General features: G+C 37.6%; 1 protein-coding gene across 6 annotated transcripts in view; it reads right to left on the reverse strand.

The window, feature by feature from the left end:
• CCP110 (centriolar coiled-coil protein 110) overlaps nt 1-13,096 on the reverse strand; it is a 47,100-nt gene extending 34,004 nt beyond the window's left edge. For 5 of the 6 annotated variants that reach the window (XM_036309294.1, XM_036309293.1, XM_036309291.1 and 2 more), the window contains exons 1-5: nt 12,905-13,096; nt 10,821-10,966; nt 8,715-8,870; nt 5,239-5,367; nt 1,282-2,917 (exon numbers count right to left, since the gene is read on the reverse strand). In XM_036309294.1, the coding sequence (XP_036165187.1) occupies nt 1,282-2,917; nt 5,239-5,367; nt 8,715-8,855 (1,906 nt within the window). In that variant the 5' untranslated portion in view covers nt 8,856-8,870; nt 10,821-10,966; nt 12,905-13,096. Of the gene's footprint in view, nt 1-1,281; nt 2,918-5,238; nt 5,368-8,714; nt 8,871-10,820; nt 10,967-12,889 lie in introns of all 6 variants that reach the window. The other variant, XM_036309292.1, reaches the window with a different exon arrangement.
• Nucleotides 13,097-14,794: the final 1,698 nt, after the last annotated feature.

Below are 14,794 nucleotides of genomic sequence, written 5' to 3' on the forward strand. Positions count from 1 at the left end.
CAGGTTAGCTTCCCAGGTTATCCACTGTTGTTTTTATTAGCATTCTTATCAAGTTGCACAGGTTTTAAATGGTCAGTCCTAACCCCATTTTTCCTAAAAACCCTATTATTTTTAGCATACTATTTTACAGAATGTGAGGTTTTTTTTCAGGAAGACATATATCACATTAAAGCTGAAATGTTTATGTCTAAGAACTTAATTTACTTCACTTATGTATCCCATTCTCAGCAATGAAGAATTATGAACCATGACAACAAAGTAAGAAGTAATGGAGAAGACATATTTTAGCAAATTGTTAATATAACATCAGATGCAACAGAAATTTGAAATAATTTCTATCAATAAAGATACTATTCTTTTTTTTTTGTGGGGGGGGGGGTTAAACCTCACTTGAGGATATTTTTCCATTGTTTTTTTTTTAGAAAGTGGAAGGGAGGGCGAGAGACAGAGAGAGAGAGAAACATCAGTGTGAGAGAGACACATTGATTGGTTGCCTCCCACACATGTGTGACCAGGGCCCGGGACTGAGCCTGCAACTGAGGTACAATCCTTTACTGGAATTCGAACCCGGTATGCTTCTGTCCTAGGGCCAACACCCTATCCACTGAGCCAAACTGGCTAGGGCTCAAGTATTTTTACTGATTTCAGAGAGGAAAGGAGAGGGAGATAGAAACATTAATGATGAGAATCATTGATCGACTGCCTCCTGCTCGCCCCCTACTGGGGATCAAGCCCGCAACCCGGGCATATGCCCTTGACTGGAATTGAACCCTTCAGTCCACAGGCAACGCTCTATCCACTGAGCCAAACCAGCTAGGACTAAAGATACTATTCTTGAAATACTACTCACAGAGCCTTATTTGTGATATTTTTCTCTAATAATTTGATGTTAAAGTATTTACTAAAGGGCCAACTACAGGAGATCTCATCACAAATGAAAGGACAAACAGGTGAAAATATTAGAAACCACAGCCCAAAAAAAAGACATCACAACAATACACTGGATTAAAACTGATTTCATACAAGAACTTTTTCCTCCAGTCATTAACAATATTCTCTATAATACCAAGTGGACTGTGAAAGATTCATAAATTAAAATTTAAAATTCTGTAAGAAAAGCCAAATGGCAATAACTGTAGCTAATATGCACTCTGGTAAGATAAATGAAATCAAGAACCCTAATGAACAGATAAAGATGATTATTTTGCAAAATGTCAATTAAAAGTATTCAATAAAGGTGTCATCTGCTTGGCAGGTATCAAACATTTCCAAGTTTCTTACCTCTAGAAATATTTTCTAATATTTTATTCTTGTTGATGTAGACAGATCCTGTAGGGCATATTTTTTCTGGCAAATGTTGCCTTTCCTGTTCAGCTGTTATGACATATGGGCAGTTTTCTTTTTGCAAACTATCCATATCTAAATCAAGTCTCCGTTTAACTTTCTCAAAACTGTTATCCAAAAATTGTCCATTTCCACAGGACACTGTAGGGGTGTCCATCTGCTGTCTGGCATTCTGGTTTTGCATCAGTAAAGGAGATGGGTTTTTTACATCATAAGACTTATTCAGTTCCATTTGTAAACTGCAGCTTTTCTCTAACACACTGGCTGACTTGAGTCCACTCATGGTTCCAAAGTTCTGACTTGCTATACATGGACCAGTGGTATATGGTTCATGCAAACTTGGCATTGCAGTACTTGTACTGTCCATTTTGTGTGGAACTCTTCCATCAGATGGTAATTGACCTTCCACAATAGCAAGTCCATGAATAACTTTATTTTCTAATTGATTTCCTGAAGATTGACATACCTGATTTGAATTACTTAGAACCATTTCTTGTATAGCTTCAGATGTATTTTTGCTGACATAAACCTTGCTTGAACAAACTCCTGTTAAATCAGTTGGTAACTTTGGCACCGTTTCAGGTACGCTTGTTTTTTCATCAGTATCTTGAACAACTAAGTCTGCTGTCTGTTCTTTTCCTTTAGGACTTAATTCACAGGCATTTACTGGATTATTTATAAGTATATTATATGCTGATGATGGCCTAGAACGCCTTCGATGCATTTTAGGACTCAGGCTTGGCTCTGGGCTAGGTAATTTGGCATATGAACTAGTAAGACTTTTGATAACATTATTTTCAGTAACAAAAGTGGGAATGACTTTAAAATCAGAATCAGGATCTGAAACAGTGGGGTCGCCAGTTCCCACAGCTATGTCTGCTTTAGAAAAATTACCCGAAACTGCTGTGTTCATGCTGCTTGCTTGAGCGGAAGCACCTTGGAGAAGAACATTTGATTTATTAAGGCTTGGTTTATCAGGAATCACTGAACTACAGTGTTTACCCATAAACTGGGTCTTCTCCTTTACACAGTCAGTCACTTTAACGGCATCATTTTCTTTGTCTGAATGACTCTCATTAACACTTCCCTTTGCACTATTTCTCAGACTGCGTCTAGATTGTTCTCTCTCTATATGTTCCTTTGACTTTTTCATCAAGTTCTGGAGACTCATTAAGTAGGGATCCAGAGTAACTTCTTCCAAAAGTGATGGATCCTGTTCTTCATTTTTTGGGAGGAGACCACCAGAAATAAGAGTCTCTTGTGGGGTTGCTGAGGTCTTCAGAGAAGCTTCATTTTCTGTACGACCAATATTTGAACTACCACCTTGTTTCAGAAAATTAATTTTTTCGGAATCCCTAGCTAAGTCTATTCCATCAGATTTAAATTGGTCCTCATTATTCAATGGCAAAATTCCAGTTATCTTTTCAAACTTTGCTAAAGTAGAGTGTTCAGTAGAGCTTGGCAAGGTATTTGGAAAGGTAGCAGGAACATTCAAGTTTCTGACTTCTGAATTAGAGTAAACTGTTTCATCCTCCCACTGATCAAAATCACTGGCATTAGGTGCTTTTCTAACCTGAAAAATGAAATTTAAAAAGTAATAATTCCTCATTGCAAACAACACCTTTGATTTTATTGTTTTCTAAATAAAACTAAAATTTAAAATTCAGAGTTCTAATATTTGAAAACACAAATAAAGACTAAGATTACCTTTTTCTATGGTATCCTATACCACATGGAGCTCAAATTACTATAAATAACATCTAGTGGTCATTCCTGCCTATTTATTAAGATTTTTAAAAAATTATCTATTCTGGTAAATTTATGAACATATGTGCATGTGTAAACACACACACACACACACACAGATATTCATATATCCATGTGCAATTTAATCTTGGAATAGAAGCATTTTCCTTAACTTTCTTCTGGTTATATGTTATTAATGTTACCAACTATTCCACCTATAAGAGCTATCATTTAAGGATAGCAATATATAAGACAAGTAGCAAGTCGTTAAATTTATTACACAAATGATTCCCTCCTTAACAAAGACTAACTTACCCTGGATAGTGACTAAGAAAAAACAATTCAGTAATAAGACACCTGTCTCCCACATACTTACTCCAAATTTTAACTAAAATCCATCTATGTAATGAGATAAATTTGTAGTAAGTGATAGCTCAGCCATGTAGCTTAAATTACTTAAAAATAAGAAAAAATTCAACTTCAAACCCAATTTATTAAAGAAAATTTCAATTTGATTAACTGATGATCATTTAAAACAGAAACCTGTTATTGAGTTTTAGAAGAAACAAAATAAGTAAAAAATAATTGATAAATTAAGATGAGAACAATTATGTACACAAGAGATCCAACAGAAAAAAATAAAATTCCATTTTGTATTTAAATAATTCAACTTTGCAAAAAAATTAAAAGTGAACTAAGATGGTTTCTAAAGATTATACAAGCATATATTAAACTGGCAGAAATCATTATCATACTATGTGAATATAGACTCCAGAATCATGATTACTGAAAGATTTTCAGGTTGTTTTGCATGTGTCGTTCCGTAGGCCATATGGCACTCCTGTTGGACTGTACAAATCCCAAGACATACTAGTATAATGGTTTCCAGGTACGTACTATTCAATAAACAGTACAACAAGGTGTACTCAGGACCAAAATAAAACAAAAGAACTAGATATTCATGAAGTCTATGGACATATTCATAGGTTTAATGTTTTCGTATACACCTAACATGAGCCTTTGGTTACATGATTTAAATAACAAAAAATTTATGATAGAATCATAAGTTTTAAAGATGAGACAGATCATAGAAATCTATTTTTAATATATAAAATATCTCTACCTGCATAATTCATTACAGTTCAACATTGTACATGCTCTATTAAACATAGAAAGTTTTCAGACTCAACAATAATCTCTTTAGTAACATATATGATATATTCCCTCAATGGACCAAGAATGAGAGACCATTTTTATTTCAATAATAAAAAATATCAAATTCAAAAACCCAACCTTATTGTGCTACACATTATATATTTTAAACATAATATATGAAGTAATTATAATCTGCAAATTAAAATCTACTAACCACAGAGAAATGAAAGTAGCTAGCTGTTAATGGGAAATATTCTAAAACTCATTGTACATTCATCTAGTATAAATTATACAAACCACAAATCCTTAAGAATATGGGGGAAAAAAATGTAACTAGCAAAACAGTGCTATATATGGCAGAAATTATTTGTTTAATCAAATTCATTTATTTTCTTTTAGTATAAAATGATCCAGACCTTAAAACAAATTGTTTAAACAAATTTATATTAAACTAAATAAAAATAATTACAAAAAGTATGGATCAGTTGTTCGAATGGTTTTAATATGGACCTAAGATGCATCTAGGCAATTAATTCTATTTATCTAATCTAAATTGCATTTGTGTATCTAAGAGCAGAATTTTTACCCCCAAAATTGGGGGCAGTTATTTATTTTAACGAAGAATGAGAATAAGATAATTGAGTCAATAGTTTGATTAATTCAGAGGTAAAGTACAATGGACAATTCTATCATTTTGTCACTGAGAATTCCATGTTTTTAGAGTCATAGGACACATACAAGAAGCAATTATATCCAATGTATGACTCCATTGTATTTGTACCCTCTGACTCAAGTACTGGTCATCACTAACAAGCAAGTGAATTTTCTTTGGAATAATTGAAATGGAATATCACAAATTATGAAACTTCTCAAACAGAACAGTAAAGTATATTGGTAATTAACTATTAAATACAAACATATATATGAAAAATTATCTTCAATTCTTAGCTCATGATTTCTTAATTATAACTGAATAGAGTTTAAATTACACACCTGAACATTTTCAAGAATCTCCTGGACACGAGTCAGTAAAGCTTTCTTCCTATTAACCTGCTTTCTTGCTTCTACATCAAGTGCTTTTTGCTTTTCTTGTTGCATTTCCTTTCTTTTCTCAATATTAAGCTACAAAACATAATAAATAAGGATTTCTCATAAATATACAAATAGCATAAAACCAGTAAGTTTTGAATCAGAGTGATTAAAACTATAGAGAAAGAAATCTGAAATGGTTCAGGGTAATTGACAGGGATCAGTGGTGATGAAAATGTTCTGTGTGGGTGTGAGTTATACAAGTGTACACCATATATTAAAATCCATGGAACTTTAATACCTAAGATTTGTGCATTTTACTGTATGTAAATTATTCTCAACTAAAAAAAAAAGTTAAAAGGAAAAAACACAGCTTCTCAAATACTCTAAAATGAGTTATAAAATCAGCCCTTTTGGCCACTGCTGATCTTTTCACTTGGCAATACCTTACTTCAATGGGTCAGTTAGATTCTAATATTCTAAAAAAAGTACATTTTAACTCTTTTCTACCTCAAGAAAATATCCAAAGGGTTAATGATAAAGAAATAGATGATATTTTATTTGCCTACAAAATCAGTACACAGATTTGGTTCTACTTCATTGTAATCTCCACTAAAAATATAATGTACCTAAAAAACTGAAGGCTTCTATGCATTATATCTTTTTACAGTGGGTTTAAATCTTAATTATTAAGTTCTGGGAAATTTAGTCACTGTGTTAAGGAGTTAAGACTTATTTTAGACTTATGCAAATGAAAAATATGTTATAAAAATTTTTCCAAAGTTGCAATATTCATCCATCAAATCTATATTAACAAAAGGGAAATATGCTAATTAGACCGGATGTCTTCCCGGTGTCATTCTGGATGTCCTTCCTGATGAAGCTGGGGCCGGAGGGAAGCCAGCTCCGGTCCTAGGTGCCTGCCAGTGGAGGCCGAAGGAGGGAAGCTGGTGCCGGCAGTGGGGGAAAGGAAGGCCTACTCTTGCACGAATTATCGAGCATAGGGCCTCTAGTATAACATAAAAACATGGATTAAAAACAAAAACATGGATTAATGTCCATAAATATCAGATTTTACTTATAAATAAGTAACTGATGGAGTCATAGATCCTAAGCTGTTAAGGTGTAGACATTTTGGTCCATATTAAACTGATCAAGCAATATGTCATCAAGTAGCTGATAAAAATGTTATAAAATTTTTCCTATTTGCATGGTATCAAAGAATCAGTCCACCCTTGCTAATAAAATCATTCCATTTACTTGCTAATAAAAAAGGGGAAAGAAGATACCTTTAAAGAATAATCTGATAGGCACCACTATAAAAACAAGTATTCAAACTGAACATCAAACTACAGGAACTAGATATTTTGTAACTTCTGATTTAATTTACTATGAAATACATGGCATCATCTCCAAACAATTCTTACCCAAAACGTTTAACCTACTCTAATCAAACTTTTAGACTAAATTTCCAGTTTATAGGAACGATTGTGACTAGAGGGCAAGTTAAACATCACCATGAAGGAAACAACTAGACAAATCCATAATGTAAGGTATTCTACAAGATAACTGCTCTGGTCTCCTTAAAAATTCACTATTAATTTTTTTTTAAGAGGTAGGGGAACTATTCCAGATCAAAAGAGATTAAAAATTGTAACAAGCAAATGTTATTTGTGAATTTTGACTGGATTCAGATTTTAAAAAGTTATAAAAGACATTTTGAGCACAAATTGGGAAATCTGAATACGAAAAGAATATTAACGCTTTTAAAATTATTATTGTCTTAAGGTATGTTAATGGTATTGGGATTTTATATACGAGAATATCCTTATTCTTAGAATATATATACCAAAATAACAGTTGGGACAAAAGTAGGTTTACAATTATGAGTACGTGAAACAGAGTTTATTCCTTTTGTTATTTATTAATTATTATATTATTTTCCATACAAACAACTGTAAACCTACTTTTGTCCCACTCTGTATTTAGGGAGAAGTGTTATATATCTGCAATTTTCAAATGGTTCAGCAATAAGACAAAAAGAGTAGGTAAATATAAACACATACATACATATATAAGATCATACACACGATAAAGCAAAGATGGCAAAAATGTTAAAAAACTGTTGAATCTAACTAGTGATATATGGGTAGTCGTTGTATTACCCTTTCAACTTTTTTGTATGTTTGAAAATTTCATTACAAAAAGTTGGCAGAAAATACTGATCTTTTAACTAGTTATACACACACAAAAAATTGAACTCTTTCAATCATATTAATTTTGACATAAAATCACATACATTTAAAGGGTTTATGATGAAAAATGTGTCTTTCCTCTCATCTTATATTTCCTTACCCCTCTCCAGAGAAAGAATACAATAGCCTTATTTAAAAATCCAAATAGTTAACATATATTAAGTTCTTCCTATGATTTATATACTGTTCTGAGCATTTTAAATGTATTAGTTCATTTAATCCTCAAAACAGCCCTATGAGGCAGGCATTATTTTTATCCTAATTTAACAAGTAAAGAAAATGGACCTGTAAGTTCACAAAGCAGGTAAGTGGCAGAGCAATGATTTGAACCCAGGCCAGAAGGCACCACAAGTGGACTTTAAACCACTATTCCACACTGTCTCCAAGAGCAGGCTGTGTGCAGTGATTTACAGTAGCTCATGGAGATCCTTCCATGTCCACACATTTAGGTCTACTGTACTCATTTTAATGGCATGTATGAGATTTTATAAGATGAATCAAAGTTAAACTAGTCCACTACTGATGGACAGGTTGTTCATCAGTCTTTTGCTATTTTAAAGAACACTACCATAGCCCTGACTGGTTTGGCTCGGTGAACAGAGCGTCGGCCTGTGGACTGAAAGGTCCCAGGTTCGATTCCGGTCAAGGGCATGTACCTTGGTTGTGGGCACATCCCCAGTGGGAGGTGTGCAGGAGGCAGCTGATCGATGTTTCTCTCTCATCGATGTTTCTAACTCTCTATCCCTCTCCCTTCCTCTCTGTAAAAATTCAATAAAATATATTTTTAAAAAATTTAAAAAATAAAGAATGCTACCATAACCTTATGAATATTTCTTTGGACACTTAGATGAGAACATAATTATACGATATTCCCAAAATGGAATTGCTGAGTCAAAGGTTATGTACACTTTAAAATTCTGATAAACACTACCAAATTGCTCACCAAAAAATAAAATCAACTGATTCAGCAAAAGTGCTCTTTCACCACAACCTAAGGAACATTAGGTCCTAATCAGATCTTTGCCAATCCAATAGGCAAAAAAAAGCTAATTCATTTGTATTTCTTTAGTTATAAATAAATTAGGCATCTTTTTGATGTTTATAAACCTTTCTTTTATTTTACCTGTGAAGTGCCTTAGTGGTTCACTATAGAAAAAAGGTTATTTAAAATCAAAGAATGTTTACCAGTGGAGAAAGCACAGCCACTCCATGGAAGCGAATAAGTGAAATGCTTTCAGACTGAACAGGTAGAAAGCTCTCTGTGGATAGTGATGCCTTTTGGATTCTGGCAAGACTTTTCTCACAGAACTTCTCATATTCCTCCATCTTCCCACAACCACACTGCAAAAAGAGAAAAATGGCATTTTTAATGTGCTGAGAAAAATAGATCTTAATTATTTGGCAAATTTTTTGGAGCACTAAAATATTCCTAGAATTCACAATTCCTAGAACTGGCCTTCCCAAAAAATTTTTCACTGTTCAGGAGCGAATTCTTAAGTATAGGTAAGTGGCTCAAGATCCTACCCAGTTAAGGCTTACATTATGTAGTAAATATTTCTGAACATTTGCATGCAAATCAATCTTTAAATGTGATTAGTTTAGAGAAGTATTAAGAACTTAGCAGTGAAACCTACTTGAAGGACACAAAGTTCTCTATCACTTTACTAACTTTAGATTATAAAATAGAATATATTTTCTTTAGCAGGACTTAGCTACACAGCACAAGAAAAACTAAAGTATACAAAGGTACCCAGAAAGACAGAATGGCTATTTAAATTTAAAAAGTTACCTCTTTTAAAAATTCTTTTTCTATCATGGAGTTCAAAGTCTATAACTTGGCATATTTTAAAAATATATTATGACTCCATCATTACTAGCCAAGTCAGTCAGCAGAAAACAGAAAACCTATTGACTCTCGTAATAATTCTATTTTATTATTGAAAATTGGAACCATTGCCAAACTACTTAAAATAATCAGCCCAGTAACTTCACAATTTCTGGAAATTGTTATGGTGGCCATGAAAATACAAGGTAACCAGGAAGGATTAGCCACCATATTCATTCATCAAGCAAGCGTTAAATATTTGATTGCCTGTTTCCATAGCATTATGTCCAACATTGTTTCCTTTAAATAAACAAGGACAAATGAAAAAAGAGACATCATGAGGCTCATAACCAACAAGGGAATGAATTATGAAAATAGAAAAACTAATACAATAATGTTCCTTTAGGTGTTCATTTTAAAGCAATTAATTAATTAACAAAAAAGAAAGAGGGTAAGGAAATTCAATTCATGATGTAGGATATACAAAGATGAAATAAGATAAAATATGATACTGTCCTAAGTCTCAAGGTACTTAAAAATTCAGTACACTAAAGTGTCAGGGACAAAATATAGCACAATTAGAAATGAAGAAAAGGCATATTCAAAATTAGGATTAGATGATATAAAATAAGATATGTTGCTACTTTTGACCAACTGGTAGTCTTAATAACTTCTTCCTACGATCCCATCAATTCTACTTTGTTTCTATATTCAACCTATGCAAAGTGCGAGTTTAATTTCAGAGAAATGGTTCTCTTGAGTTGAATGAGGTTATTTTTCAAACTTATATTCATAAAACAAGCAAAAGTAAAAAACAAAACCAACACCTTACTGCATGATAACCATAATAATACCTCAATTTTTAGTCTACATTTCAACCCATATTATGATATCTTAACAACCAAATATGCAGAAGCTAAGATGTAAGAGAAATTCAAATAACCCCATTTCTACTAAAATACTTCAAAGTATGTAATGCATCCAGCATTACAGGGAACATAAATAGATTACTTATATAATCAATGTAACATATTTCCTATGAATACACACGCAAAGCATGAAATTCCATTTTAAAGGTCTGGGAAATTTAAGGAAATAAAATGGTTTTATGGCAATAGTTTTATTTTTCTTTCAACAACGTCATATAGATATGCCTCACTGTTTCAGAAAATTAAATTCATATCCCTTAAACAGTACATGCATGTCATACATATTGCAGATGTACAGTAATTTATTATTATAAACAGTGTAACTTATGGCATATGATAATGCATAAAATATCCCAATACAAGTGCTAATACGATTATGGAAATCACCAAATGATCCCAGAAGAGCCTGACTGGATCCTTCTTATCCTTCAGTCTCAGCTTGTAGGTCTCCACCTTTGAAAGGCTGTCCCTTTAAATTAGCCCTGTGTCCGTCACTGCCACATTACACTGCTGCTTTCCAATTTTCATAGCACTTACCACTATCTGAAATTATCTTGTTTATTTCCTTGGCTTTTGTCTGTCTTCCTCCACCAAATCGTAAGCTCCATAAGCACAGGTGCTTTCCGAGTCTTGCTCACGGCTGAATCCCCATGACACAGAACAGTGTAGGCAACACAGTAGCACTTGATAAAAAAGTATTGAATAAATATATATTAGGGTAATAAGCTCAAACAATAATGCAAACCAGAAAAAAGCTAGTAAGGCAGAATGGACTTTGGAGAACGGCAGTTTCACAGATGACCGTATTTTCGAAGAACCTGGAACCTCTAAATTGCAAAGGCAACCCATTCAAAAAGTGAGCATCCGTATCCTATTTGATTAAGCAAGAGGGCACTCCTCTCTCACAACACAATTATCTCTGTCAGAGGGGTTTTACTTTAAGGGAGCCTTGACTACAAGCTTGGCCACCCCAGCCACACATCTTCGGCCCCACACTTGGCCATCAGGCATTACTGGCCCACTGGAGCTAGTGGTCTGCCAGCTGCCTCAAGTTCAGACATGCCTGTCTTCTGCATTTATACCAGGACCTTTCTCCAAATAAGCCTCTTTTCAAACCGCAGGCCCATGGCCAGGCTAGCTGCTCCTCACCAGTGCTCTGCCAGAAACGTCAGGCTTTGCTTTCAGATTCTAGCTGGTTGTTTGCCCGCCAACCTTCCCAAGACATACACTTCTTTTTTTAAAAAATATATATTTTTATTGATTTTTTTACAGAGAGGAAGGGAGAGGGATAGAGAGTTAGAAACATGGAGAGAGAAACATCGATCAGCTGCCTCCTGGGGATGTGCCCGCAACCAAGGTACATGCCCTTGACCGGAATCGAACCTGGGACCCTTCAGTCCGCAGGCCGAGGCTCTATCCACTGAGCCAATCCGGTTAGACCCAACCTGTGGGTCACCAATGAAAATACGTCCTGCATATCAGGTATTTACATTACGATTCTTAACAGCAGCAAAATTACAGTTATGAAGTAGCAACGAAAATAATTTTATGGTTGGGGGGTCACCACAACATGAGGAACTGTACTGAAGGAACATTAGGAAGGTTGAGAACCACTGGGTTAGGGCGACATAAACTTCTTATGGCGGCAATGACGGGGAAGGTTTCTTAGGCTCATACTAGCTGTGAGCGCTTGGCAATTCACTCACCATCGCCAGGCCTCAGAATCATCTGCGAAACAGGGATAACCCCATCGGCCTCCAAGGGATGCTGCGAGGGTAACTGGTAGAACTAGGCTCCTGCGGGACGTGCAGGAAGCATCAATACGTGGGGGCTGCTTTTATTATGCAGATGACGATCTGAGGAAGATGATGTTTATCGCTGCACTAGGAACTGGAGGGCAGTGACAGTGCCTGGCTCCTACTAACACTCAAAGGTAACTTAAAAACGTGGAGAGCGGGGCAACGGCTTCCGCCTCTGGCTGTTTCCAGACCCTTCCCCCATTAAATCGATCTCTAGCACCTGCCATTTGCCTCAATTCGGGATAGGGAGCTGGGATCAAAACCAGATAGAAGCAAAGAGTGGCAGCACCAGGGGCAATCAGGACACTTTGCTTTATTATCCTCCTGCCCCAGAGGGTCCTAGGGCGCCTGGTCGTGGTAACCGCGTTCAGACGTGGCTAGTGCACACCCCGGGGACTCCGCCCTCGCCAGCACCGCAGGGAGAAGAAAAAAGGCCCATTTTTGTCCACAGGAGGTGGTTCTCCGGCTCGAGCCGGAGTTTACGAACCCGGACCCTCTGCTCTCACCCCAGCGCCCCACGCCCTTCTCCCTGCGATGCGGCTCCATCCCGAGGGCCCGCGAGGCAGCGCCAGCATCCGAGCATCACCTGCGCGCCCCATGCCGCCGGCGCCCGAGCTCCGCCTCCCCACACCCGCGCCTTTCCAGGGGCTCGAGGCCCGGGAGCCCGGCGCTGGCGCTCGGTTCCGTACAGAGCCCGCCCTCAGCTCCTGAGGCGCCAATGCCGCCTCGCCGGTGGCCCCGCCGCAGGGATTCTCGGAGTCAAGCCCCCTCAGCACGTGCACACCCGATCGCCCACGGCCCGGTCACCTTTCGTTCCCTCACCACGGGCCTTGTCAGGAAGCAAACGGTTCAACTGGTACTGAAAGAGAGCAGCTCGGTCCACCGCCGCCTTCTCCTCCTCCTCCCGGCCATATTATCGGTCTCAGGCGGCAGCGCGGGCTCCAGGCAACGGCCGCCGCCGCCCGGACTCCACCTCTCAGGGCCGGCACTTCCGGTAGTTGCTTCCCGGGCCGTTGAAACGGTTGGGCCACCAGGAAACTACAATTCCTGAGGTGCATTGCGCGCTTGCGTTCTGTCCCAGTTATAGAGGGCGTACTCATGAGAGCGCAATGTACGATGGGAAGTGTAGTCTTCACAGCAAGCTAAGGCCGCTGCTACTATAATTAGAATGGGAACGCTCCTTTTTTTTTTTTTTTTTTTTTTTTTTTTTTTTTTTTAATGTGTGATCGTTGGAAAACACGACATTCATCGAAATTTTTTTCTGTAAATATAATATTGCAGAATCCTAGATGCCAACTCTCAAATTTAAGACATCCTTTACCCTTTTGCAAATCAGTGGGAAAATAATGTCTGAGAAAGGTGACAGGTTCAAGATGACAGGAAAAGCCCGAATGTTTTAACAAAGTTCTCTATCTAAACATGTTACCGGCTTTGCGAAATATGATGTAGTGGCCTCTTTCATTTCCTAACTCGGTTTTACTTCCTGGCTCTTTCCTGTGCATAGTTTTACATATGTAAAATGAGAGTTTTAAAAATGACTGTCACAAGGGTGGTTATGAGAAACAACATAATTCCTTCCACTATTGGCCCTTAGCAGATGGAGAAGCAAGGTTAGGAGGAGGAGTAATGGTAGAAAAGTCACTGGCCTAACACTGGGGTGGCTTCAAGTCAGTCCAGACTGCCATTTACTGCCCTATTCACTTCACTTCTTCTGGCCTCAGTTTGCTCATCTATGAATTGAGTGAATCCTTAAGATCCCTCCCAGCTTTATAATTCAACTAGAGACATGGTGCATGAAAATTCGTGCACTCAGGGGTGGGGGGGGGGTGGTGTCCTTCAGCCCAAACTGTGCCCTCTCACAGTCTGGAACCCTTGGTGATGTCCACCTGCAGGCTTAGGCCCGCTCCCCGGGGGATTGGGCCTAAGCTGGCAGTCAGACAGCCCTCTGGCAGCTGCGGGGAGTAGGCCTAAGCCGCTGTCAGACATACTTAGTGCTGCGGTGGAGGCGGGAGAGGCTGGAACCACTCTACTTGCAGCCATCAGCCCTGCTTCTGTCTGAGTGGAGCTCCCCCTGTGGGAGCACACTGACCACCAGGGGCAGCTCCTGTGTGGAGGGTCTGCCCCCTGGTGGTCAGTATACATCATAGCAACCTGTTCACGGTTAGGGTCATTTTGCATATTACCCTTTTATTATATAGGATTATTATATAGGATTATGCCTCCTTTTGCTATGCTCTTTCATTCCCTCCAAATCTGAAGAATTCTTTAAAAAATATTTTTATTGATTTTATAGAGGAAGGGAGAGGGAGAGAAACATCAATGATGAGAGAGAATCATTGATCGGCTGCCTCCTGCACACCCCTTACTGGGAATAGGGCCCACAACCTGGGCACATGTCCTGACTGGGAATCCAACCTTGACTTCCTGGTTTATAGGTTGACATTCAGCCACTGCCCCACACCGACCAGGCTGAAAAATCCTTCTAAAGTCCAGTGGTTTCAGCTTCCTGAGATAATGCCTACCCAATGACAGTGTTGTGAGAATATATGATGTAATGCACGAAGCATTTGCTCACACATAATCTGGAGCATGCTAGGTGCTCAACACATGTTAGCTGCACTCAAACACTATTATTTACCCCCACGAGAATGTAAGCCCCAGGAGAGCAGGGACTCCTTGGGTCCTGTACACGGCTGTGTCTTGAGCCGGGGA

The sequence above is a fragment of the Myotis myotis genome, unplaced genomic scaffold, assembly GCF_014108235.1.
Source record: "Myotis myotis isolate mMyoMyo1 unplaced genomic scaffold, mMyoMyo1.p scaffold_m19_p_5, whole genome shotgun sequence".
Taxonomy (NCBI): Eukaryota; Metazoa; Chordata; class Mammalia; order Chiroptera; family Vespertilionidae; genus Myotis; species Myotis myotis.